Source organism: Cynocephalus volans, chromosome 4 (genome assembly GCF_027409185.1).
Source record: "Cynocephalus volans isolate mCynVol1 chromosome 4, mCynVol1.pri, whole genome shotgun sequence".
NCBI classification, from domain to species: Eukaryota; Metazoa; Chordata; class Mammalia; order Dermoptera; family Cynocephalidae; genus Cynocephalus; species Cynocephalus volans.
Genome location: NC_084463.1, coordinates 4,020,667 through 4,047,591, shown reverse-complemented (window position 1 = coordinate 4,047,591; position 26,925 = coordinate 4,020,667). Strand labels below are relative to the sequence as shown.

Below are 26,925 nucleotides of genomic sequence, written 5' to 3'. Positions count from 1 at the left end.
GGGAAACACACACACACACACTACACATTTTGGATGCTTTTGAAACCTTCTCCTCTTCTTTTTCTCACTTCACTTTGTGTTACTGGGTAGAATGCATCTTCCACAGAGGTGTGAATGAGAAATCTAATAATACTCAGCAATAGAAGCTGGTGGGGCTTGTTCATCCTGAAGTTGTGCTGCCATGTTAAGATACACCAGAGAGAAAGCACTCAAGGAGCTTGGAGGGGAAACTCTTAGCTTTGTTAGCATCAACTCTCTCTACTTGAACAGAAGAGACGTGAGCTGGTGTAAGTGCCAGATATGATCAAGCCATGCCAGTGACACGGGAACACAGTGGACAGAAAGAGACAGTGTACACATGCGGCTGACAAAGGCTGCATTGCACATGGAATAACACCTTCATCTACAGCAGCTGCAGCTGCAGCTGCAGTGGGAATTCAGCACTCCCAAGACAGGCCATCTACGAGGTTCACACATTCTCACTTGCTCTGGAGAGAATTTATTCTTGTCATTACTCATGATACACCTCACGTGTTAAGCAACTCCTTCCGTTCCCCACTCTAGGAAGGGCACAGAGCTATAATACAGGCAATGCAAAACGCTGCCACCTGGTACATGGCGGAAAGGGAAAAGAACACGACTCCAGAGGAGCTAGAACAGACAAGGAAACACTGGGCAGTTAATGCTGCTTCTTCATCACTATCTAGCAGTAGCCAAACCAGGCTTCGTAGGGAGTCAGTCACAAAGAAACATTCATTCTTTTATGAAAGCACCATCAGGCCTCAAAATTAGTTAAAGAAGTCTCTCAGACATAAGACATTCTAATTTACACCTGGTTACTCTGAATAACGGCATGATTTATTGTCAGCTCCAGGTTGTCTGTCTTTGACATTCTGCCCACTCATATATTTGCATATTCAGAGCTGTACGAGCACAGAAATGTCAAAATGAAATCCACTCTGTTACAGTATGACATGTAATTTATTCATATAACCGACAGTTAGGCAGTACTCAAAATTCATTTAAATAAGCAAGTGATTACACAAACATCTAATAATACTAAAATTGATAGCCAGAAGGTATAAAATACCATGGGTATGAAATGCCATGGTAAATACTATTCAACAGACTACAATCATAATTCCAAACTAAATCATGGTTTTTTAAATGATTTTTAGCAGTTTTGGAATGATTTGACTTTTCCCCTTCCAAGCAATTTACTTCTTTCCCTGATACAAGACAAGGTCATTATTTTCAAGAAATACTGAAGAGTGACATAGCTTAGGTTCCTTTCTTTCAATGTATTTTCTTGCAAATTGTTTTTTAATATTGCCCCTTGACATAGAAAACAAACTGGTCAGTACTCAGTTCCCCAACCAAAGATGCCTGGATCAGAACAGTGCCAGGGTATAACTCTTGAGTTCAGCAAGAGGCAGGCAGTGTAAAACCTTTTGCAGCTTTTGAAATATGCTTACTTCTTTTCTGAGGCTCCAAGCATCATAAACATATTTAGGTATCCAAGCCAGTGAAATTATTGGAATAAAATAATTTGATATCCAGATGACTATGAGACAACTGGGGGTAAGTTACAGTATAATTCTACAGTACTTCAAACAAAAACAGCTCCTACCTAAACTTACTTCTTGTAAGCCTCATTACATTTTTGCGAAGCGCAGCGATGTTTGCAGGAAAAGTTTGGTTTATCATGTGTCTGTCTGTATTATTTTAAAGTCTTATACTTTATCAGAATGAGGTCCAAGCATGAACCTGGCTTAAGAAGCTAGCAGCAGTGGTCATGAAACATATTAATAAATTAAAAGGCTGTCACAGAACAAGATTCAGCTAACCCTCTTAACATACAAAATACAGCTAGAGAAATACGATTCTTTAATGCTGAATTATGAAGGGGATGAAAAAATCTAAAAAAATAGAAAACTCTTTCCATACCTGGGTGTCAAGGCAAGATGTAACACTGCATAATGCCACAATATGAGCAGTCACCGGATGACAGATACTCCAGAAATAGTGGTATCTGGGGATCTTGGAATTATGACCAAGAGATGAAAATACTGTACCAAAAGGCATGCATACAATCACCGTGTGCATTCAGTGTGTGAGCTGTGACCTAAGCAGAGATCTAACACGACAATGAGGCAGTGTTCCAGGGTACCCATTAAAACCAGTGTGGGAAACTACATGTTGATTAAACCTTCCGAGGCAGCAAAATGTGGGCACAGTGCCATGTCTGGGTTCTGCAGCTGTTTTACGATCCTCTTGCGGAATTTCTCCCGCACACGATTAAATTCCATTATGTCCATGGGGTCCTCTTCAATCCAAAACTTATGAAATTCATGCATCAAGTAGCCTGTGAGAGATAAGACAGTATAAGAATGCAGGAGGAAAAAAGTCCTTACACCACATTCGAAATCATCCTAAATGCTGAAGGAGATGTTGACCAAAGCAACAGCAACCGTGGAGCTCAAAGAAAACATCAAAATATAGCAAATGACTTTAAGATTATTCTTTAAAACCAGTGCAGTAGAAACTGCCAATCTGCAAGATTTTTGCAATAGGTCCTAGAATTGTTCTTGCTCCTCTCAAGCAGGAAGACGAATCAAGCCTGCCATCTCTTGAATATGAATCACATTGGGAACACATCACGAAAGGCAGGCAGTGGCTACTTGAGTTTTCCTCTCCTAATTAAATTAACATAATGGTCCGATTTTTCAAAATTACTCCGCTCTGCCTTTTTTCTCTTGATATTAAATTTAACTAAAGTTTTAAATTACCCTGACAAATCAAACAAATGTGTTCTGACAACCTATTATGAGACAATAATAATTATAAATCAACTCGGAACAACACAGACTGATCATTAAACTATATGGAATTGTTGATAAGGCTTTTTGCTCTAAAGCATAATTTCATATTCAAATACTTCTGTGTCTCAAAAATGTTATCCATGAATGATCTGGATTGGGAAAATTTTTGGAATAAATGTTAAGTATCTGGTACAAGCACCTATTCATCGTGTTCTGTTCCCCACTGTGCCCCCTCTCTCCACTACATTCATTCATTTTTTTATCCACCACATTTAGTATTAAAATGTGAACAGTCTTTTAAAAAGGCAATACTAGATATTTGCATGTAGTAAACCCACTGCAAGCTCAGGTGTCTCTATATATTAGAAAAAAAAATTAAAGGAAAAAGTGCTAGTTTTAAAAACAAAAAGAAAAGCAAATATTACACAAGTGTTTCTGTGTGTTAACGTTAAAAGGTAGTAGAAAACAGGAGCCAGGACTCTGCAGCCAGTAACCTGGTTTGAATCCAACTCTTCTATTTCCACGTGTAAATGGAAATGGGGAAGGGGTGAGCAGTGGAGATGATGGGGGGCATGGGAGGAGAATTTAGAAAAACATATTCTTCTGGCAACTAGCTACGTAAGGGAAAACCTTCAACATAGTTCTATACACAGACTTTAAAAAAATCTTTATTTATATCTCACTATAATACAAAATTAGAAGTGACCTTCCCCCCAGGACATGTTGCCAGACGTTGACCCACTTTTATAGACTCACCCCTCTGATTATTGATTCCACACATCATTAAGTCGGCTTATACATCTTTAAGTACATGATCTCTCTACAAACACAGGAGGAACAGTAGAGAGAGAGAATTTATCTATTTCACATATCTTTTAGGACTAGCCTGTCTTTGGGCCCTCCACATGCAATCACTGACATGACTGCTTTTAACATTTCTGATAGGGCACACACCAGCCTTACCCGGCTGGTCTCTGGGCTACACAAGCCTGGGCTGACTACCGCTGTCATGGAAACCTGGCCACATAAGAGAAGCCCCAAATCCGAGGGCTCAGTCATCCCAGGAGCCACCTGTGCTCATTTGATGCTTGGATTCCTTGCCCGAGGTGGCATCCAGGCCTGAACTTTTCTGGTGACAACACTGACTGTTCCAAGGATGAAGAACTTGATTCCTACAAGGTTCTTTCTTACACTGGGCCAAAATCTATTACCCTGTATTTCATGGAACAAATTCAATCCTTCTCCAACTCAAGTATTCAAAGTGTGCTTCATGCCCCGAGCTTATCTCTTTCCCAGGTTAAGCTTCCCTGTTTCTCCTCACCATTGCTCACATGCCATGATGCGGAGTCTGTTTAGCATCCTGCTTGTTTTAGTGCACACCAGCAGAAACTTGTTTCCTCTGATCTCAGTATCTTGTCCAACCAAAAGGATTCAATCATCCATCAAATTTCAGTAACTGGGCAAACTCCTATAATATCCCAAGAATAGTCTAGGGTACTTGTTAAAAATGCAGATCCTCCCAGATTCAACCAGACTTGGAATTCAGTAAAATAAATCTCGTGTCAGTAATGTTTGAGAACCATTGGTCTAGAAGATGCCATCTTTTTAGGTTCCCATGGCTTCCTTCTAAATATTACAATCTTCGTGGTTCCAAAACAAACTACGATAATTTATAATTTTTTTTTCCTTAACTATATTCAATACGCACATAGTTTTACTGACTGGTCTTTGAGCTCAAATGAAAGCACCTGAGCTATTTCGTACGTAAAGTCAGGCTTCTAATACTAAGAATTAAAATCACCCATGATGCATCTCATCAGTATCTCATGAATGACAGTGCCTTTACTCCCACTGATATGATAAGCAGTCACTGTGAAAAGTCATCTTTTAATGAAGAATTCACTTTCCTACAATGTGCAGGTATTTTGGCAACTAAAAGGTTATGTAGTATAGCACTGTGTTCTAGCAGAATGCAGATTCATTTGGTTTCCTCATTTTTCTACCTTACACGCAATTACAGAAACACACTTTGAAAGGTTTAAGAAATGGTCTAGGGTTAGGGTAGAGTTGGGGGTGGTTCATAATCTGGCACCATTCTCAGAACTTCCTCAGAAAGCTACAAAAGTCAAGCTATAAAGCTTGCAGACTGATTCTCTATCCTGTCAGGAAAATAATTAGAGACTGTATACATGATCTTAATCAAAGTGCAGAAACGGTGGCCTGGCTCCCAAGGTACATAGTATAATCATAAAACTCTACTTATTTATATAATATTACAGACAGTGTTCAAAATTCATTTGATCGATTGTTCAGTTGACCCACCTGCCAGTTAACAAATATGTAACAGATACAGTATTAAGTAATGAGGCTGAAGAAAAGGTAGAGAGCTGTGCTCCCTAATTTTCAGTCCCTTGGAGAGAGGGAGATAGGTATACAATTTCAGCTGATGATTTGTTAGCTGAGAGAGGAGAGGGAGAAAAGAGAGGCCAGGCTATTGCTTATAGTCTCTCATTTAATTCTTACAACAGCTTTGTGGTGTAGGTCATACAGATATCATATCTCCATTTTACAGATGAGGACATTAGGCTTAGACAAAATACTTGAATGGTGTACAATTACACAATTACAGCTGGAAGCTGGAAGCCAGGACCTGAAACCAGCTGACTTTCCACCACTGTAATAGGCTGCCTTTTCCAGTGCATTCTGTTCCTCAGGTTCTTATTCCTGATGACTAATTCCTTCTTTTGGAGGTCAAAGAAAAGATAATTCCTTTTCCTCTTCTGGCCATTGTGCTTTACTTCTGCTTGCTACACCCAACCTCACTCCATTTCATCAAGGCTGTGTGCTCAGCGGAGCTTTAAATTGAATGCAATTTTTTTGTAGCCTACTGCCTTGGCAGCACAGTGTTCACTGAGTAATGCTGTTAAGTCAGAATGATAGAGGTATTTTATTCTTATACTCTTCCACCTAGATGAAATACTTGCTTTGAATACTAATTTGGCTTTCCAACTCAAGCCTGTAGGATATTTGTTACTGCCTGAATGTGTATTAGTTTTGTTTCACTGCATTCAGGCATTAGAAAGCAGAGATATATGCAAGGACACAGGTAATTGCAAGAATATTACAGAAGAGATGTGTGGAACAGATCATGTGTGATGGAGGAACAAAGAATCTAGGAAACAGTTTGCTTGCTCTGGAGAGGACTGAGTCCCTCTGCCTACACCCCAGTCCATAGGGGGATAGCTGCTGTTTCCAAAACAGATAAGGACCTTGGGAAATAAGAAATCTTATTGCATGCATACTCATCTGGGATAGGATTCTCTTGGAAGCACATCAATCCAGGCTGTTAATTTTTTCTAGAGAAACTAGATTCTCCTTCCCCCTGCTAAGAATATCATCCAATATTTTTGCCTCCCATCTATCCATCCACCCATCCATCCAACAAATAGTTCCTGAGCCTCTACTCTATACCAGGTTCGGTGCTGAGGATACAGCAGTGAGCAAAACAAACATTCCTGTCCTTAAATGCTGATTCATGATGATTCTAACTTTGATTCTTTCCTGGGAGAGCTCCCCTACTGTGTGGCTCTGATCTTACCCTCATTGCTGATGAATCCCAAATCTGTAGCTTGAGGCCTTCTAATTCTTCAGAGCTCCAGAGCCTTACATTAGAATGTTCACTCTGCAGCTCCATACAGATTTTCCGAAAGGAACTCACCCTCAGTATGCCTGAAACTAAACTCATTCTATTTTCCCTTAAAGCTGCCTCCCTGATTTCTCTAGAGCCTGGTAACTGCAGAATAGGTTACATTCTATACATGAGGGGGTCTTCAAAAAGTTTATGGAAACATTCGTATTATTGTTTAATTCTATTTTTCCACGAACTTTTTACACATAGTAAGAGGTTTTATTTACCTACCTATGTTTATACTCTTAAACATGGCTCACATAGGCCTTCAAGATCTGTCCTCTTCCCTGCTCTTACATTTCTGGTGTCATCTCTAGTCACCCCCTTCTCAAACTGTATGCTCTATTCCTTGAATTCACCATGTTCTTTTGTTTTATGGCCTTTACCCATGTCACTGCCTCTGGCAAGGCCTCTCAGCCACCATTGCTTTATTTCCTGCCACTCATCCTTCAGGTATCATCAAAAGTGGTGTCCACTTTGGGGAGCTTTCCCTGACGCCCAGACGGAATGAGTTATGCCAGCCATAGGCCTTTAAAAATTTTAAAAACAGTATCTTGGACTGGCTGGTTAGTTCAGTTGGTTAGAGCATGGTGCTATAACACCAAGGTCAGGGGTTCAGATCCCCAATCCAGCCAGCTGCCGATAAATAGATAAATGGGAAAAATAAAATAAAACAGTATCTTTACTTCTTCAATCACAAAAGTCTACCTAATATGTTTTAATTATTTATTTAGGTGCCTGTCTTTCTCAGCACAGAACCTGATCTGTAGTAAAATCTTAATATTTGTTGGGGATGGTCAGAATTGTTACAGGAGTAAAGGTAATCATCAAGTGTCAAAGAAGGAGCTGTAATAATGTATGTAAGGGACTCACATTTTCCATTAACAAGTCATAAAGTACACGCATTTTAAATTTCCTTTTTATTTTTATCTAAGTTATACATACACATAGCTCAGAATCAAATAGTTTAACAAGTTTTGTTACAAAACAGAAAACAGCAGCATCTCTTGCCCTAACTCCTGCTTCCCTAAAGTAACATTTCAACTCTTTCAGTCGATTGTTTTGATTATTGATCTCCATATCTAAATACCATGCCTTCCATTGCTTGATTTGTTTCCTTCCCTTTATAGAAGATGAGGACTTAGTTCCCTTTCACCCACCCCAGCCACATGGTCACATATTTTCTCACACTTTACTTAGTATTAATAATTGCCTTCTTTGTTTATTTACTCGGTTTCCCACTTAATTCAACCTCAAACATTCCCTTAAGTATGCCAGTGTCCTCTCGATGTGTTCAAACAAGGTAGGTATTGTGTGAATTTCATATTCTCCAGAGCCTCTCTCAGATCCTTCTGACCTGCTAAAGTCTAGATTTATTATTTTCAGCCTATTGCATAGATATCATCTTGCGCTTTCCCTTCACCTTCATCCTGAAGATTCCCTTCACTTCTCTCCTGGGATAGACTTCCTGTTTTCGGAATCCCACTTATTCCTTTTAGGATTATTCTCTTATTTTTGTGGAAACATATCCTTCAGGAGCTTTCTAAGGTACAGGGAGGTAAAATGTTTAAGACCTTGCACTAAAAAATGTGTTTGTTCTATTCCCACACTTAATTGGTAAGTGAGATTGGGTATAGAATTCTAAACTGGAAATCGCATTCTCTTAGATTTTCTTTTTTTAATCTCTCAAATTTTTGAAGACAATATTCCACTGTTTTCTAGAATATAACGTTGCTGTTGAAAAGTCCAATGTCATCTTGATTTCCAATTCTTTATGTGACAGCTTTGGAAATTTTCAGAATCATCTCTTTCCAGTGTCATAAAATCTCACAATCATATGGACCTTGGTGTGGATCTATTTTAATCTGTTATGTTGCTGAGTATTAGTTTAAATATGAAAACTCATCTTTCAGTTCTGAAGATTTTTCTTAACTTATTTCTTTGATTCCTTCCCCTTAATTTTCACTGGTCTCTTTCCGACACTCCTATTATTTAGATATAAGACTTCCTGAAATGGTCCTTTAATTTCTCAACCTTTGTTTTTTATTTATGACTTTTTGTCCTACTTTCTGGGAGCATTTTTACAACTCAAGTTGATACACTGGTTATTATGCAGGAAAGAGAAAAATCCATAATGCCTGAAAATACATGTGTAGGTTTTTGAATGAGAATAAAAAATCAAAACCAAAGAAGAAAGTTCAAAGGCCCCAAAGCAGCCAAATTACAAAGATCTCTCAGCTTCAACCCTTGTCTGGCATGTTCTATAGAAATCTATATTGATAATTAGGCAACAGGACACTTACAGAACGTTTGTTGGAAGTGAGACAATGTTGGAGCTTCTGGGGCGATGTTGTAGAAATGGGTTTTTAGAGCTCCGGTGACCAGCAGATTATATGCCAGATCAGTTATGTTGATGCCCACGATTGCAAATGAGTACCTGTAAAGTGTAAACCACAAAATCAACTGTGTGTCATATATAAGAAATAAGCATTTCAAAAAAATGAAAATCTAATGTTTAAATTACTATTAAATTATCAGGGTGACAGATTGTCTTTCCCCTCTACCCTATCAAAACCTTGACGTTTGTAATTTACCAGAAAATTTCAGTAATGTGTACCAAGAGAATTGAGAGTTCATGTGCTTTGACTTAGTCATTTCACTTCCAAATATATGATAAAAAAAAATCCTAAGTGGACAAACTTTATACACAAGGATATTCATTACAGCATTATTTATAATGGTGAAGACAGGGAAACTATTCAAATATCCTAAAAAAAACATATAGTGAAATGTTATGGAATCACATATAACATATTGCAGCTAATTAAAACTATATTCTTAAAGACTATTTAAGCAGGACATAAAACATTATGAATGGAACACAACAAGTTTTATTATCTACACACATATGTGCATGGAAAAATGGCAAGAATGAAATGCCACAAAATATTAATATGGGTATGCTAGAGTAATAGGATTGGGGTGATCTTTTGGTTTACTTTCCTGTATTTTCTAAATTTTTATAACAAATCATATATTACTTTTAAATGAGAAAAAAGTTTAAATGTGTCCTAACACAGTGTATATTTCTAGTCCCTTTGCTATATGTCTACTAAAATTTACAGGGAACTGAGTTCTTAAATCCTCTCTGCTAATATAAATCCAGCACAGAAAAAAAGTTCTCTGTAAGAGATAGTTTGGGATGAAATGGGGGTTAAAAAACACTTCTAAAGTAAATTTTTATTTAATTAAGCCCAATACTTGATAGAAATCCTTAAGAGAAAACTACCAAATATAATTCTAAGTGATTTCCGGAAATCATTTCCATACAAATATAACTACCTACTTTGTCAGTTGATCACAGGCAAAGTAATATCATATAACCAGCAAATAAGTCCAAAACCATATAAAAGTGTCCTAAAAAAATTCAGCTGGATTGTACATTTCCATCAGAACAAATGGAATTTAATCCTTTTCATCTTTCACAAAGCTCTTAAGACTTATGCTCTGATTCTGGTTCAGACCGACAGTCTTTATATATGAGATCCCACACTCACCCAATTGCTTTATCCATCCTTTTCTTCTCCCAATCTGCTTTGCTGAATTTGCTGAGTGAATGAATAAATAGATACATAAATAAGATTTAATCTCTAACTGGTACTTGTTCTCTTTTAACGCTGTGTTAAAACTGTTAATTATATGCAAAGTTGTCTGTAACTCAGTTATTCAACACTAATCAATCTAAAGGTTATCAATTTCAAAAGCCACATTACAATGTACATGGAGCTCAGAGATGGAATTATTTAAGGACATGCTACTTTACCCCCATTCACTTTAGTGCAGCGGCAGCAGACAGCCCTAAAGGCCAAACGTTAAGACGCACTTTCACGCTGTCATTAGTTATCAAACACCACCTCCTCCATGAAACCTCGCCCGGTATCTCTCTCTCCTCTCTCTAGATGTTACCTCCCCCTCTCGAGTCCCCATTGCATTTGGTTTGGTTTTATCTCCTGGCATTTATCCTCCTCAGCCTTATTTGTGATGCCTGGAACGTAGTAGATGCCAGATACATGTTTATTGATAAATAAATGACTGGGTTAGTAACAGAATGAAAGGAAGGAAAAAAGGAAGGAAGAACAAAAGGGGGCAGGAAGGGGAGGAGGGAGGGGGGAAGGAAGGATGTATATAGGTTTTAAAAATTTTGTTCCAAAAAATGACATTTCCTCTGGCTAAGCTAAGTCTGCTAAACCATAGCAGTTTCATTTTAATTGTTCTACAATTTGAGCTTCTGAATAAGACTGTTTGAGGAAAGGGCTCTATCACAGAGGCATTCTGAAAATACCGCCTTACATTCTATGTTACTTTGTGTACTTGCACATCCACCCCTTTCCCGTTTTTCTCCACACTGCCAGTGTCCTGTAGGCAGGAACCATGATCCACTCTTCTTTGTGACTGACGTTAACCTTTACTCAGTGTTTCACACTCAAAATTGTAGTTAGCATTTGAACTAAATAAAATTTAAAACTAGAGTTATTACAAACACTTAGCTTCCATCTAAGTAGGAGAAAGGAGAGTTCTCTAGAATACACAGCAAACACTACATTAAAATACTCGTAATACACACAACACGCAAGCACAAAAACATTATACAAAACTGATATTTAACTATGTGTATTTTCTACTCTGTGAATGAATGGTTATAATTCCAAGCAACTGCTTTTAATTCATGTTTAAATGCACCACCTCTTTTTAAGGTGTAACTTCTAACCAACAAACCAGTCAGCCAAAGAGGCATCAGGAGATTTTTACCTTAAAAGTCGCACCCACATCCAGACCGAAGTGAGTTATGTGTGAAATTTAAGAAATTTTATATATCAGAACTTACAAGCACCTATGTTCTCTTCAGCAAAGCTTTACAAACACATGATATCTCCGTATTTGTTAACTTAAATCTCTATCTGCATTAGAAATATAAGAAAAAGCCAAATGACCTCTATTCATTTGATTACTTATAGGATGTCCTTGCCCAAACAAATTGGATCCCTCTCTTCAGCAAAAAACAAAAACTAACAGTCAATATTCTCCTCTTAAACTTAAATCCATTTTTATCCCTCAAGTTACTTTCCTTAGGATATACTGACTTCTCAATGTTGAACACCTGGAATATCAGGGCCTGACAGAACCTATGTTGATATCATAATCAGTCAATATAGACTTCCTTCAAGATGTCAGTGGAGAAAGACAGTAGCATTTTCAAAACACTCTGATTTGTATCCAGTGACATTTACCATCAATTTTAAGTAATTAATACATGAACTTCATCTATTCAATTTTATTGTAGCTTGAGGGACAAAACATGGTAATTTTATCTACACGCCTGCACACACATATCCACACACACAACACACAAATGCTAGTCTCTTCTTAAATTAAGAGTAGTCACACAACCCTCCAATACCTCCTCTCTGATGGCTGACACAGGAGACACAACTATAAAGCTTTTATTTGAGAATGGCTCACAGAAAAAATTAATCCCCCTCCAATGGTTAATTAAAAAATATTTTAAGCTGACTGTTACTTTCCAAGGACCATGAAGGATTCATGTCTTCTGGCTGATGTTCCTCTAGGAAATGCCACCTGACCGTGCACACAGAGTCCCCAGCCAGTTTTACTTAGAGGGAGTTCAGGGTCTCTACATTATAGAAATACGCAATTCAGAAGATGTAGTCAAAATTAAAATAGCTTGATTTTAACCATGTAATATATAAAGAAAGAGCTTAGTGATTTTATTGTTTTTCTTAAAGCAAATACAAGAAAACGAATTTTTAATCTTATAGAAGGTTATAAATGTAAATTTGGGAAGTGTAATATCAATTTAATGACCCTTAGCAAAATGAAGCTAGAATGAGTATAACAGTAAGGTATGGGAAAATAACCCAAGTCAATGCATTCCTTAATTTGGGGAATATTATAATAAAATTTTTGATTTATTCACCAGACGTGAACACTAACAACTAATCTGCATGCTGAGGAGAAAAAGGTGATATAAAATCATGATTGTAAAGTAGTGGAACTCTTTATGAGAAGATACACACACACGAAAACTAATATTTAAATTAATCAAGTTAGAAATACATTAATACAAGAATAAATTTTCTCTATGCAACAAAACTGCAAAATAAAATCTCCGTCTCTGGGGGGATAGATGGAGTCACAGTGTGTGGAGTGAGGTGTTCAGCCGTAGTGAGTGTTTGAAATGTTTCTCCAACCAGGTACAGTCATGGCTGTAGAAAGGCTCCTTGGCATTTTCCATCAGGTTAGTCTAATATGGTTTTCTGTTCATTAAAAAATAGCCCAAAGATAATTGATTATATTAGATTAAAAAGTTGGGAAATGTTTGCTTTTTGCACATTTCTCGTGAATTTATATTTCTTTAATAAATTCTTACCTATACTTACTCTAAAGTAAAATAAAAGCAATAAAACACAAAAAATAAAGAAAAAAATACCTTATTTCCTCTTTAGTGATATCCCTTCATGGAATCAATTAAAGAAAAAAAGTTTAGAAAGGTAAATGAAAATAGAAATAATTTAGAATCTAGAATTCTACCAAAAAAAAAAAAAAAAAAAAGCCTCTGCAATTCTAGACTTTCTCAGCTGGTCTCTGATTTCATGACTTCATTCTTCCTTCTATTTCCCCATTATGCTCCCTTGTCTCTGAACTCTCTCTCCTAGACCCTGTCTTCTTTCATGCCACCTTCTCAGTCTTCCTGGACACTGGTGACATTATCAGTCCCTTTAAATGCATATCTCACTTGAATGGTGCCACTTTACATATTAAATCCTGGAGTAGTTACCTGAAGTTTTAACCCTCCTGCTCAACATTTGTCAAAAGGGCGTGTTTGGAAGAGCTTTAAGCCTCACTTTCGATGGGCTGACTCTCCTGAGAATCTCATCAACAGATCCATGAAGGAGATGAGGTTAATTTTACCTAATCCATCTTTCATTTTCAACAATTACCTGCATTTTGGATGAAGAGAGTCAGAGAGGACCTGCTGAGCTGCTGCAGCATCCCTTTCTGCAAAATACCTGCAGTTGGAGGGAAAGAAGACCGTAACTCCATATCTGCTGAATATACTCAGTTTAATCCACTTTGAGGCTATTCTGGATTCAAAGATGGATACCGGCATATGATTATCATTTGTTTCAGCTCCTCTAGCTTTTCACAACAGAGTTTTCCAAACATAATAAATGACTTGGTAGGGTAGTTATGAAACCCACACAGATTTGGGATATGTAGATCTGGTAGATTTGAAAATTTAATTATGAGCTTTGCCATTCCCCAGAGAGCCAACAATATTCTTATTAAGAAGAGTTACAGATGAGGGGGTAGGATGGCTCAGCATTTGGGGGCCCTCAGAAGGTAGAAGTCTGGCTGAAGGGATATGGTGAGGGGCTATGACAGCCAAAGAGCAGAGAGAGAAGACACTTGGGAGGTGAGAAAGGATGTATTTCAGATGCACTTTTCTTGGAGAATATTCACTGGGTATTTGAATTCTGGATGAATGGAAGATGTCTTATAGAGCTTAGCTATGTTAAAAAAATAGAATTCTGTTCTGGGGGGAGAGGGGCAATGAAATTTGCATTATTAATGCAAAAAGCTTATATACCCTCAAAAATGCTTCATAAAAAGTACCTCATAAAGACAATTTTAAAACTAATGCATATATTATCAAATTTGATGTGTATAATTTCCTACATAAACCTAAAGGATAAAACAAGCTCTTGAATTTTCTCTCAGAAAATTTAAACCAAAGTCAGCAATTTTAATACACACATCCAAGATTATTGATGAAATTGAGTTTCTTTTCATACTTTTCAACAAAAGTTGAAATCACCTGGGTTTCCTCTTTTATGTCTTGTTCTTTCATATTTCTTGGTTCAGTATATGTAAAAAATGTCCTCAAATAAATAAGACAAATAACCCTATTGAGAATAATATACTAGATATGGATTCTTTATTATTTATGTGGGAGGAAATTTTGTCTCATTTCACTTTGTTTACAGTGGCTTATCTTACAGAAGTTTTCAATTTTAATGTGTGAAATTTATCGATTCTTCTTTTTCAGTTGATGCTTTTTTTGACTTTCATCTTGTGCACTGAGGTGAGGTAGTGCCAATCGTCCCAGTTCTAGTTTTTCAAAAACAGCCTTTTCCCACTTATTGGTATCACCACCTTTGTCATTAAGATTTATTTTCTGTTTATCCACATTACATGATAATGTAGCGCTTAAAACATTTCATAAAAGAATGGGTGATTATTAAACTTCCTAAAATTAAAATAAAGGGAAAGATATAGGGAAAAAATGGGGTGCCTCCAAAAATGACTGATTAAAGCTTATTTTCTTTTAAAAATTTATCACTACCCTCACTAACAGGGTAGTGTCAAAGGAGACAAGAACCAACTTGGAAGGACTCTCTTTCGCTAAAAAAATAATGACTACAATTAACTGAACTTAAGCATGAAAAAAATAATAAACATATAAAAACACAGGAATTAACAAATGGATTTTTAAAAATAGAGAGAAAAAGCAAAACATTTTTTTGGATCACTAACAAGGAAATGAGGGCACCAACTCCTTATTCAGAATTGGCGAACAAATACAAAACCTGAACACCTGTCCTGCCTGTATTTTAGAGATGGCCAATAACCACAGTTGATACAGGAAATTTAGTCTTTACAGAATTCTAGCCAACAATTATGGGAAGAATAACAGAATTAGAAAAACACTTTTTGCACAATTAATTAATTGGCTGAGTGAAAATTAGGGAAGGACAGGCTGGTGGGGACTTCTCAGTGGAGCCATCAGGCTGTGGTCCCTCAGGTCCATGTTGGCACAGGACTGAGAGTGGTGGGATACTGCAGGCCTCCTGCTGAGGTGTCACCTTGAATTTTTTCAAGCCTTCCCGAATACCTCCGATTTTTCAGGAAATATAGGGAGTAGGTACAAGTGCGAACAGACAAATCCAGACCATTAGGCATTTTACAGGACAATGGACCTGGAATCTTCCACAAGTTAATGACAAGGGAGAGGGGGCAAAAAGAGGGACAGAGGGGGAAGTACTGATCTAATTTTAAAAGACCCAAGGGACATATTAACTAAGTGCAGTGTGTAGATCTTATGTGGAACTGCATTAGAACAAACCCGCTGTAAAAAGACATTTTTTAGAGGATTAGGAAATTTGTATATAGATCAGACATAGATGATACCAATGGATCATTGTTAATTTTGTTAGACGTGATAATGGCATTGTGGTTAATGTAAAGTAATACTGAGCCCGACTAGCTCAGTCGGTAGAGCATGAGACTCTTAAAGTAATACTGATATTTTTTAGAGCTATATGTTGAAATATGAGGGGTGAAATGACAGTGTAGGATTTTCATTAACACTTCTGCCAAAAAAAAATAGTATTGCAAGTATTTCAAAACTTCAACAATTACTGAATCTGGGTGGTCAATATAAAGGGGTTCTTTATAATCTTCCCTCTGTTGTCATGTATGTTTGAAATTTTTCATAATACAACTTTTTAAAAATATATTTGAGATTTTCTTAAAAAATCCATGAAGTCTTCCAAAATAGAAGGAAGGTGGGAGTAGCTTTTAAAATTTTATAAACCTGAGTTACCTCTCAGAGGACTTGAATGTTTTCTTGGAGTCTTCTGGAAAGTGGTTTTGGGAACTAATAACTCAACTTTGCCATTTCAACATGAGGAGATCAGAACATCACTCAACTATTCTTCGTTTTACTTACTGCAGATTGTACAGTCCCAGAAGTCCCATTCCTCGAAAATCTGTTTTAGGATCATCACCTTGGAAACCAATTTCACACCACTGCTTAGAAATCCGAGATTCCAATGGAGTATTGGGCTTCAAGAATTTCCATAACTGGAGACAAAAAAAGAGAGCCATCCTGTTTATATACACAAACAAATACCCTTTCCTATTGGTTCACATTTTGTAAACTACATTATTAGGAGGGACTTTGCAAAGCTGAATATATGCAATTAAGTTACAATTAAAGATGTGGTCATCTTTCAATTTTCTATGACAGCAGTTCTCAAAGTATGGTCTAAAGACTCCTTTGGAGGTATCGAAGATCTTTTCAGAGGTTCTGGGAGGTAAAAAACTATTTCATCATAAAAGGAAGAGGTTATTTGCATTTTCACTCTTGTCTTCTCATGAGTGTAGAGTAGAATTTTCCAAAGGTTGAATAACATGTCATGATGGCATTGCTGTGAAGGCAATGGAATGTGTACTTGTATATTTTAGTGTTGTAAATCTTTCTGTTTTAATTTCTAATAGAAAATTATACAGGTGATAGATAAACAGATGATAGATAACCTCCCACAAAAAAGCTCTTTCAAGCTCTCAAAAATATTTCAGTATAAAAGGAAGGAGAGAACAGGGAAAATTTTGAAGCATATCTTAATGAACAAATACAAATTCTAAACATTATGCTCTTCACTGCTTAATAAACTGGTTTGATATTTCTGCTTTCTGTACAAAGATAGATTCAACACATATCTCTACTTCAGAGAGATTGAGATCCACAGTTATATAAATATGTAATGCTAGAACTATTAGTTCTTTCTAGCAAAGATAGGCATGTGAGCAAATTTAATTTTTAGATTATTAATATCTAATATTGTATTTTCATTATAGACAGGGTAAAAACACAAATGTGTAGTGTAAAGCTACACAACTACACCAGTTGTTGGGCTTGGGCTCTTTTACCTGCCCATAATCCTGCCAACTGGGCCAATTGTCGAGCTAGGGTTGGGTATGGAGCTCACAGACCCCTCAAGCCTGTTGTTGACACTGGGTCATGAACCCTTCACAGGCCAGGCTGGGTCCTCAGACCCCTCACATGCCAGGCTGGGTCACCAGACCCCTCACACGCCAGGCTGGGTCACCAGACTCCATATACGCAGGTCTATGAGCTAGGTAACCAGCAAACAGGTCCTTGGAAGCTGTAGGATGGAAAGTATGGCTGATGGAGCGGTGTCCGCCCGAGGTAGCAAACTTCCAGCCAGCCTGCTTCACAAACTATGAAGAACACAAGAATAGCAACAAAACTAAAAAGATACATTGTGCACATGCGTACTAACTACACACACACACACACACACACACACACACACACACACAATTTGCTTACAAAGGATGTGCTGAACCACACTCAACTGGACCCGAGGCGAGGGTCCTGACCAAACCATTCTATTTTCCCAACATATAGTTTCCTTACTACTTCAAAAATAATTCAACTTCTAAATTGCTTATTTTACACTATATGGACTTGAAAGGTTAAACAGAACAGTAATATGCAAATACCTTGCTTTGTAGCAAATTGTCACATATCTGACATAATATAAAACATAATATTCAATGATGGAAAATACTAACAAATAAAAACTTATAATTTTATTATTGTTATTTTAGCCACTAATCTAAAATTACTCATTATTCACATTATACAGTATTTTGTGTTAGTGGCACAAAAGGTCAATTCAATTTATCTGAAGGGTGAGAGAAAAACTTCAGAGGAAAGAAAGTAAATCTATTACGCTTGAAAGCAAAATATCAAGCATGGGTAGGTATATGGAATCTCTTTTTATAATCCACATAGGAATTTGTCAATGATCTGCATTCATCAAAACAGAACATGTTTGAGTTAATCAGACTAAATAATGAGAGACTAAGTGGTCATCATCAGGAAAAGGTCTCTTTTAAAAAACCTTGTAGCAACTGATTTGGTTACAGTCACAATGGGGGGAAAAAAGGAAACAAAATGTAAAGCTCATCACATTCATTTGAATAATAATTAGAAGACATCTCAGGGCCCTGCAGTTTAAAAATATCTGGTTTCCTCAAGTGAGCAGAGTAAAATGGCAAAGACAACATTTCATTTCTGTAGGTTGGTGATAAAACCACTTTTGTTAGGTGAATGCTTAGCTTGAGAGAGTAAGAAGTTTGAGTAATAAAATGCTTTAAAAAGAAATTCCGTTTTAATAATTTCATGTATCATGGCAAACTAGACTAATAGCTAACAAGTATTCTTAACTAAGCTGTGGTGACTTTCATGGAGGATGAAAGTCAACTATGCTAAAACACTTATATGAAGTACAATTATGTGTATATTTCCCGTAAGAAACTTTGAACTATTGGATTCTCTTCTGAAAGACAGTCTCCTCCTTGAAAAAGTATGGGTAGGAGGCAGGGTGCCCCTGAGGGTGAGCCCCTTTCTTGCATTAGGAAGCCGACTTTAAATCTGAGCTAAGGTGGGGTCTCCTGGTGGGAGCTCTGAGGAGTCCCACTGCCTCAGACAGTGCTACTAGGAGTAGAGGGATTACAAAGCCACCTGCCGAGTGCCGAGTGCAGGAGACCTGGGGCTAGGAAGAGTGATTCCCAGACAAGCTACACACGTGGAAGCTGCGCTCTGAGTCAGACTATCACTCATCACGGCCTGTTCTCTCTGTTGGACTCTCTTCTCTTTGAACTGAGCCTTTATACAGGTTTATTTGAACATTTGACTTGTCTCAAGTACGCTACAGAACAGAAAGAGCAAGGCCTTTTGTCCACCCTTGAGCCAGAGTGTTCAAGGAAAAGCAGCTTCTCACGGACCCCACCATGGGACTGTTTCTTCCCATCCAGAGAAGGTCTTTTAATTGTGGGTTACGTGTTTTCCATTAAGTGCATGAATCCACCTAAAATTTTGTCTTTGGTATTCATTTGGTTCAAAAACTTTTAATAGAAATGTCAATTTGAATAATTCATATGAACAGTGCTATATGAATACAATGATATTATTCAATTTCATCCCAGCCTATGTTCGAATAGTCATAAAATGCAGAATTTCTTTTTGTTATTTTAGGACTCCAAGCAGTAACACTGACAATGTTCTACATTTCTAAAGCAATGCAGTTAAGCAATGTGGCAATATATTACCTAAGCTTATAAATTATGGGTCAGCGAACTTTGTAAAGGACCAGCTAGTAAATATTTTAGGCTTTGTGAGCCACATGGTCTCTGTTGTAATTACTTAAATTTGCCTTTGTAATAGGGTAGAAGCCATAGACTATACATAAATGAATATATACAGCTGTGTTCCAATAAAACATTACTTATAAAAATGGGTGTCAGGCCAGATTTGGCCCACAGGCCTTGGTTTGCTGACTCTTGCTCTAAACAATTTTGTGAAGTAGGAAACAAGGGTATTACTACCCATTTTAAAGATGAAGAGACTTAAGCTCAGGCAGTTAAACAGAATCCATGGATCAGCCCTTGGAAATACAAATGTGAACAAGACAAGCTTTCTCTCTCAAGATGTGGTGCGGAGCAGTACTTAAGAGCCCTTCCTATGTGAGCTGTGCAGTCACTTAACTCCTCAGCCTCAGTTTCCCCATCTGAAAAATGAGGATAGTACCAGTATATTACCACAAGATTATTGTGACAATGAAATAATGCTGTAAAATACTCACTGTAATGATTGGCACATACTAAATGCTCAATGAATCTTTTATTATTACTGATTTTATTATTATCGTACTTGATATCTGAATAAACTGAAGAGGAGACCCAAGATCCCACTGTTAAGTTTGCTTGGGGAGGGAGGATAGAGAAGATTTCAAAATTCAGTGGGTAAGGACTTAGAGAACAAGCGGGCTTCTGCTGTGAGAAAATGGGTTAGAGAGGGAACAGCATGAGCAAATTCCTGGGCACTCGGGATGGCCTGGACTATTCTGGGGCAGATGAATGACAGAGCATGGGGAAAACGTGCTCCACATAAGGGGACACAGGAGATTCAGCTTAGAAGAATACACCAGAAAGTGTCCAAAATGCCACACTAAGATGCATGGGCTTTCTGCGATAGAGAACATTGGGAGCCTGAACTTTTTAATTTAGGGAATAACATGACTAGAAAAATCCCTCTAAGCAACGTTTTAAAAGTTCAAAGGGAAGAATTTCATGGTTAGTGGCAGAATTAAAAGGTTATAGCAGCCCAAATTGGAGATAATGGATAGAATAAGGCAGCGGGCATGGAAAACATCTGAGTGATATTTTGGGGTGCTTTAGGGATAAGATTTAGTGATTTTTGTAGATGTAGAATATGTCCCAATTAGACTGCAAACCACTTGAGGGCAGAAAAGATGCCTTTCTTCAAAGTGCCTAATGCAGTAGTCAACAGTCCTGGCTTCACAATTTACTAGATGTGTGAATCAGAGCCTGGATTAAAACGCTTGTAGTTTTCTCACCTCTAAAATAAAGACAATAATCATTAACTTGCCTACCTCATATAATTGTGACAATCAAAATGATAACACATACATACTCAAATCATAGCCACAGATAAAAGTCATATCATAAACATTCTTGGTATATAGCTAACGAACTATAATAATTCATGCATTGATCCATATTTGTTGAAAATATACTGTGCCAGCACACACACAACAGATCAGTTAAGATGGTGTAAAGCAGTCACTCAAATGTTATTAATTCTGAGGACACCTCAGACATTTTAATGAATTCAGGTGCTTGTGACCAGTCTGTTAATTATACCACCTCTTTTCTCTTTCATTCATCCCTCCCTAGGTCATTTTGTTGAACTTGACCACCTCTATCAGAAAATGGTCAGGAAAAAAGGCAATAAAAGAAGATGGAATTCACCTGCTGGTTAGATAAAGTTAAGCAGAGAGTAGGAAAAAGAAAAACTATTGCCAAGAATGAGGCTTCTTTAATGACTCACATCAGATCCAGCACTAATTAGCAGAGACAAATGAGTCATCTCCTTAAGTACTTACATACACAAAAACATACACTCCTTCACACAAAAACACAACAGGATACATTTTTTAAATTACATCTTCTATTGACATTTTATGATAAAATAAATTTAAGGCAGCTAAACAAATGTTTTCTTCTAACTTTATTTCTGCCTTTTTGAATTATAGGAAAGGGCAAGGAAGCATTCTAATACTAAAAAGCATCTATTTTCAGAAGTGAATTTATAAAACATTTCAGATAAGTGGTTCTAAAGGTTTGTCAAATTTTTTGGGGGGGGGTCTTAATTTCTTTAACTCAAAATTCAGTGTTTTGAAGAAAAATTTTATTGATGTTTCATAATGCACAATCAGATCCTACGAGATTTTTAAGATTTTGCTTTGACAGCCAGGAGCATTCATAACTCCACATTATTTTCCCAGCAGTTCTAATATGCCAAATATAAAACCTTTACCTCCTCTTCTAAGACTCTCCAAGATATATGAATAAATAATCAGCATTAAGATCTTGGGTAATTTCCCAAGAGGGCTATTGCTGAAGCAGAAATCAACTTCATTTTATTTGATGTGTATTACAAGTCATAAATGAAAATCCCAGGTCACTCTTTGACAAATGCTATTTCTCCTATTAGACTGTTTCTCATGTGTGAAACTTGAGCCAAATGTGAGCCCACGGAAATCGCCTCTGATGCTTTCTCAGATTACAAAAGAAAATTGGCTTTAAACTTAACTTCTCACATGAATTTTCTGATGAAAAATTTACCTCCAACATCTGAACCAGCAAGAAAACTCAGCCTTACCAACTGGCTATGGTGCCCATGTTTTATTAATCTGTGTAACCCCAACAACCAGAGTAATGCCTAGCACATAGCAGGCAAATGTTAGCTGACTTAAGCGAAGCTCTGAAATGTGTTCAGAGACTAACCTTCAAAAGCATTTCTTCATGTTGGGGATTATCAGAATCATAGGGCTCTCTGCGAAGTTTTTCCACTTCTGCAATAAGGTTTCTGTACCCAACGATTTGCAGAAGGCAAGCCTGAAGAGAGATTCCCAGCCTAAGGTGTTCAAAAATAGAAGAAACACACATGAGGAAAAACAAAACATGTACTTTTGGCATTGGTTCACTTGATGTATGCCCAATAGAACATTTACATTAATATTCAAGAGATTTCTCAAATAAGATCTATTTAATAGAAGCACAATTCTTATTGAAGCTCCATATGGACAGCTATAGAATCTGGCTAAAATTTACTTCTAATTCTGGCTTTTTCTTAGGCTAAATTGCAAAAGTTTTTTTTCTTTTTTTAAAGCCAAATTGGCTTAAAAAACAAGGGAGCTCTTTATGCAGGTAACTTGAAAGCAAGATGTAGAAAATATAGGTAATGATGGGTTCTTAGAGATTATTTAGTCCTCCTGGGTGATATAGGGCAAAGGAGAGGGGGTGGGGGGTGATGAGTTGGAACGAAATAACTCTCGGGGGCTTCAGGACAAGAAAAATTTCAAACCACTAACGACAACAGCAACAACAACAACCCTGCTTGGGAATATCCCTGACAGACAAGGTATGTCAAGAGAGAAGTCACAACTCTGCAAGATTTCCCATTACATGCCGATTGCTCTAGTTGTCTGAACACTTTTTCTTAAGCTGAAACCAAATCTGTTTTGCTTATTACTAAGTGGTTCAAATTCTGTCCTCTGGGCAAATGTATTTCTACCTTTCTCCTGCCATGCTTTTTTATTTTAAGATAGTGATTCTTTCTTCTAGTCTTATCTCCAGGGTTAGAAAAAAAAAATCCCCTGTTCCTTCAATTCTCTCTCATGGGACGTGGTTTTCAGATGCTTTACTGTCTTGCTCAGTCTGCTCTGAATGTACACCAGTTGATTAACAACCCCCTTAAAACATACCGCTAGAACAGAAAACAATCTGGCAAACATAATACACAGAGGATCGTTACTTCTTGTGATCAGAAGGATGTTTTCCTCTCCTACAATCTATAAGGTAAAACAGGATCTTTTAAAGCAGTCACATAACATTACAAGTTTATTAAACAGGTGACTAATCACAAAGATCATTTTTTCATACAAACTTCTTTCATATAAATTATTCTCCTATCCCATGTTTGATGGCATTTTAAAATCTAAAGGTAGTACTTCATGTTTCATTTATTCCTGCTAAATCCTTTACAGTCATATATTTTTTGTGGTTCAAAAATGGTTGAACATTTGCAATTTTATATGATACTGTCCAATATATCCCTGCTCCAAGTTCACTCATGAACATTTTTGTTGTGGTGGTGGGGGTGGTCGTCGTGGTCGTAATAATCACACTGACAGTGACATCATCATCTTTTTGTGGGATAAATGAAATGCATAGAGGTTAAATCTGAAGTTGGGGCAATGGGTCTTAGACTGTATACCTACTTCAAACACAAAGGGCAGTGTCTGACAACCTAGGAATACTTAACTCAATATTGTATGTTCAATTAAATGGCGTATATAATAATTTGTTACCATAGCACCAAAAAACGAAATCAGATATTTAAATTTAGGAAAAGGCATCGTGTCACTGGTCATCGAGAAAATCAATATAGGACTGAGAAGAGATTTAATTTTGAGAAGAAGAGAGAATGGAAGAAATATAAGAGAATAGGAGAGTCAATTTTTTTCTATAGTAATTTTTAGTACCACCATAAACAGTACTTGAAAAAAAATGTAATTAAAACAAAGTGAGGTTAATAGTAATAGCTAGGTAAGTTATAGAATGTTTCCCCCCCCCCAACTCCTATATCTTTGTTTTCTCAGCAAGAATATATATTTTTTTTATATCAGATTTTGTTGATGTCAGTCTGGAAAAAAAGGCACTAGAATCCACATTGAGATGTTAAAAAACAAACTCTACCACCTAAAGAGTTTTGTTTTTCTAAAAGAAATCAGAAAAAAAGATGGCAAAGCAATGCTTTTGAATGCAACTTACATAACTTTCTTAGGACAGACATAGAAAAGATTTGCTATTAAATGTAATCCTATCTCTAAAGATGATTATAGGACTAATATATCCCTCATGCCCAGTTGTAGTCTTAAATTTTTGGTTCAACCTAATTTAGAATAAATTGTCTTCTCTTCACCTTCATGAATACAATATACATCAGAAGTTTTCAAAAAGACATTACATAATTAAATCAACCTTTAATGGCTGAACAGGAAAAAGGCAGCTAATAGCTGAAGTGGCTGCAAAAGAATGCTATGGCGACTAGGTGGAAATGGAGTTTTTGTGATGAGTTCCTGGGGAACCAGCATCTAGACTACCTCCAGGAGATATGCGAAGTGTGTTCTGAAATTCCCTTCAATTACAGCTCCCCGTCTTTGGTAATTAAAAGTCTTTCTCAGTGGTAACATTTGAAGTTCTCATGTAGGCACATCTAACAGACAGTTTGATTGCTACTAACCTAAAACTGTCTCAAATATATCTGTACTTGAAATTTATTTTTCCCAATGTACTCAGCGCAGAATTTTACTGGAAAATTGCTGTACCCAATGGAAAATATAAAGCTAATTTTAAATGTCACGTACATTGCCAAATGCATTTTAATACTTCCAAGATGAGAGGAATAAATTATAAAGTTCTAAAGTCTTCATATAAAAACCGTCTCTTCCTCCCACACAAGCTTGTCTTCTTGACAAGCAGGTAGGAACTGTCTCCAAGATTATCAGCCTGTCATGAAGGAATATTCATGAAAGAACTGAAGAAATATTCTAAATGGAGCAGAATCAGTTTAGGCACATTTACAATGTGAACACTTACTGTTAATGTAAAACACGGGCACTGAATAGAGCTATTGTGATGAATGGGCTTCCTTTATCTCATCTTCCAAGATCAAGGGCATCCATCATATTTCTTACATTCATTGCATCTCAAAAGCATAAGCATAAACCACAACAGAAACATGAAAAAGGCACCTTCTTTCTTATTTTTCATTTGAAAGTCAAAATATTGCAGATGATTATTTTAGGGAGAGAAGGAAGGGGTGGGGGAAGTGTGGAGAGAAAAAGAAAGGAGGAAGAGAGGGAAGAAAAGAGAGAGAAACACTAAATATGTGGCCATATGATTTGTGTTCTATATTTCTGACATAAGAAACATGTTCTTACTGTGGGTTTATGTCAGGATTAATTTTTTTCAGTTCCATGATGTCATCTATAGTTTTTTCAATAGCATCAGGATGAACGCTCACTGAAGTCTGCAACAGCTAGAAAACATGTTTCAGTCAGTTCCTTTTTCATTAATATCAGTGACTTAATCAGTGTCTACTGGAGTATTTAAGCTTCAAGTATTTAAGCTTTTATATGAAGATATAAGCTAAGAGCAACAATTGATTCAGTATACTTGAATTCTAATAAACTTGACATTTTCGCAGCGGGGGTAGTGCAATTTTCCTGATTAAGGTAATTAACATAAAGCAGAAATACATAAGGTTTTCTGTTTTTGTCTGTTTTGTTTTTACCATTTTCATCTGTTTCAAGTTAGTTATATTGGAATGTTATATTTTCTTTTCCTCACCCAACATAGTTTCTATTGTTAATGAGCATTATGTCTATGACTAAAGAGTTAGGCACATGGGTGATATAGTCTTAAGGATGCCAAAATTAAATAGTAAGCTAAAGTTATCAAGAATTTTGAAAAATAAAACATTTTTTCTCTTTTCTGTGGATGCTCAACTGTGTGCTATAAAAATTAGCATAGTGATTTCTTTTGGTTTTTATTGGAAAATCTTGAGTATAAATGATTTGGATATTGAGGAAATTAACTAGAGAGTTAATACTGTTCCTATTTTCAAGGAATATTTATTTTATGATTTGAGAAGGAGTATAAAAAATGGTTAAGGGTTAATTCAACAATGAAGTCATGAATGCTTCACAAATCTGCCTCGAAATTTATATACGGTGGCTTTCATATAAAAAGTACAGTGCTTTGTGATGGGCAAATGATTCTTTCTTCTCAGTTTACATTAGTTTTCATAGCCAATGGTGTGTGTGTGCGTACATATACACATTTTTGTGGAATTTTTTTTTCAGGTAGATGCATCTCCAGCAACACATAAATTACCTAAATGTGTTTATAAATTATTTCAATTTATAATTGTTATTTTACTACAAAAATACATAAAGGCTAAGATGTCTGTATGGTTTTTGTTTCTTAAAATTTTGACTTTTTATGATAAAGGCAAACTTCCAAGTGAAAAGTTGCTGAAAAATAAAAAAAAAAAAACAATTTTACTTACCTTACTTTTTGAATCTCTCAATGATGTTTCTGTTAAAGCAGTAACAAAAAAAGTCATTCAAAATTATCCTTTATGAATGGTTTACTGAAATTTAACATTGTATCTTCAATCCCACCAACTCTACGTTCTACTTACTTCTTTGTTTCATGCTTACCAATTTTCATGGTTCTAGAAGCTCCAGGCTTGGTATTGTAACAGATGCGTTGCAGTTCACATCTTCCAGTTAGCTTCCTCATCACAAATTTCAGGCAACGCCACAAAAATTTACAGTAAAAATACAGGCACACCTGGATCAACAT

General features: G+C 36.5%; 1 protein-coding gene across 2 annotated transcripts; it reads right to left on the bottom strand.

Annotated features, from left to right (window-relative positions):
- Positions 1 to 2,192: 2,192 nt before the first annotated feature.
- Positions 2,193 to 26,925, bottom strand: ELMOD1 (ELMO domain containing 1). 2 transcript variants are annotated; one of them, XM_063095514.1, is made up of 10 exons: positions 26,781 to 26,925; positions 26,627 to 26,655; positions 25,497 to 25,594; positions 22,276 to 22,405; positions 16,322 to 16,455; positions 13,530 to 13,598; positions 13,019 to 13,042; positions 10,068 to 10,118; positions 8,814 to 8,947; positions 2,193 to 2,365 (listed from the first exon to the last, which is right to left on the bottom strand). In XM_063095514.1, exons 1-10 carry the CDS (start codon positions 26,923 to 26,925, stop codon positions 2,193 to 2,195), a joined length of 987 nt encoding a protein of 328 aa, XP_062951584.1. The 2 variants fall into 2 exon arrangements, with proteins under 2 accessions (XP_062951584.1, XP_062951585.1); XM_063095515.1 differs by lacking the exon at positions 13,019 to 13,042.

Bases quoted from the DNA above. Each gene is read 5' to 3' on its own strand.
- ELMOD1 (XM_063095514.1), bottom strand. From the start codon at position 26,925: ATGTTGATCCAGGTGTGCCTGTATTTTTACTGTAAATTTTTGTGGCGT. The intron at 26,656-26,780 runs GTAAGCATGAAA...CTGCTTTAACAG, and splicing joins TTCTAGAACCATGAAAATTG to AAACATCATTGAGAGATTCA. The intron at 13,599-16,321 runs GTAAGTAAAACG...CTCCAACTGCAG, and splicing joins CTGGGACTGTACAATCTGCA to GTATTTTGCAGAAAGGGATG.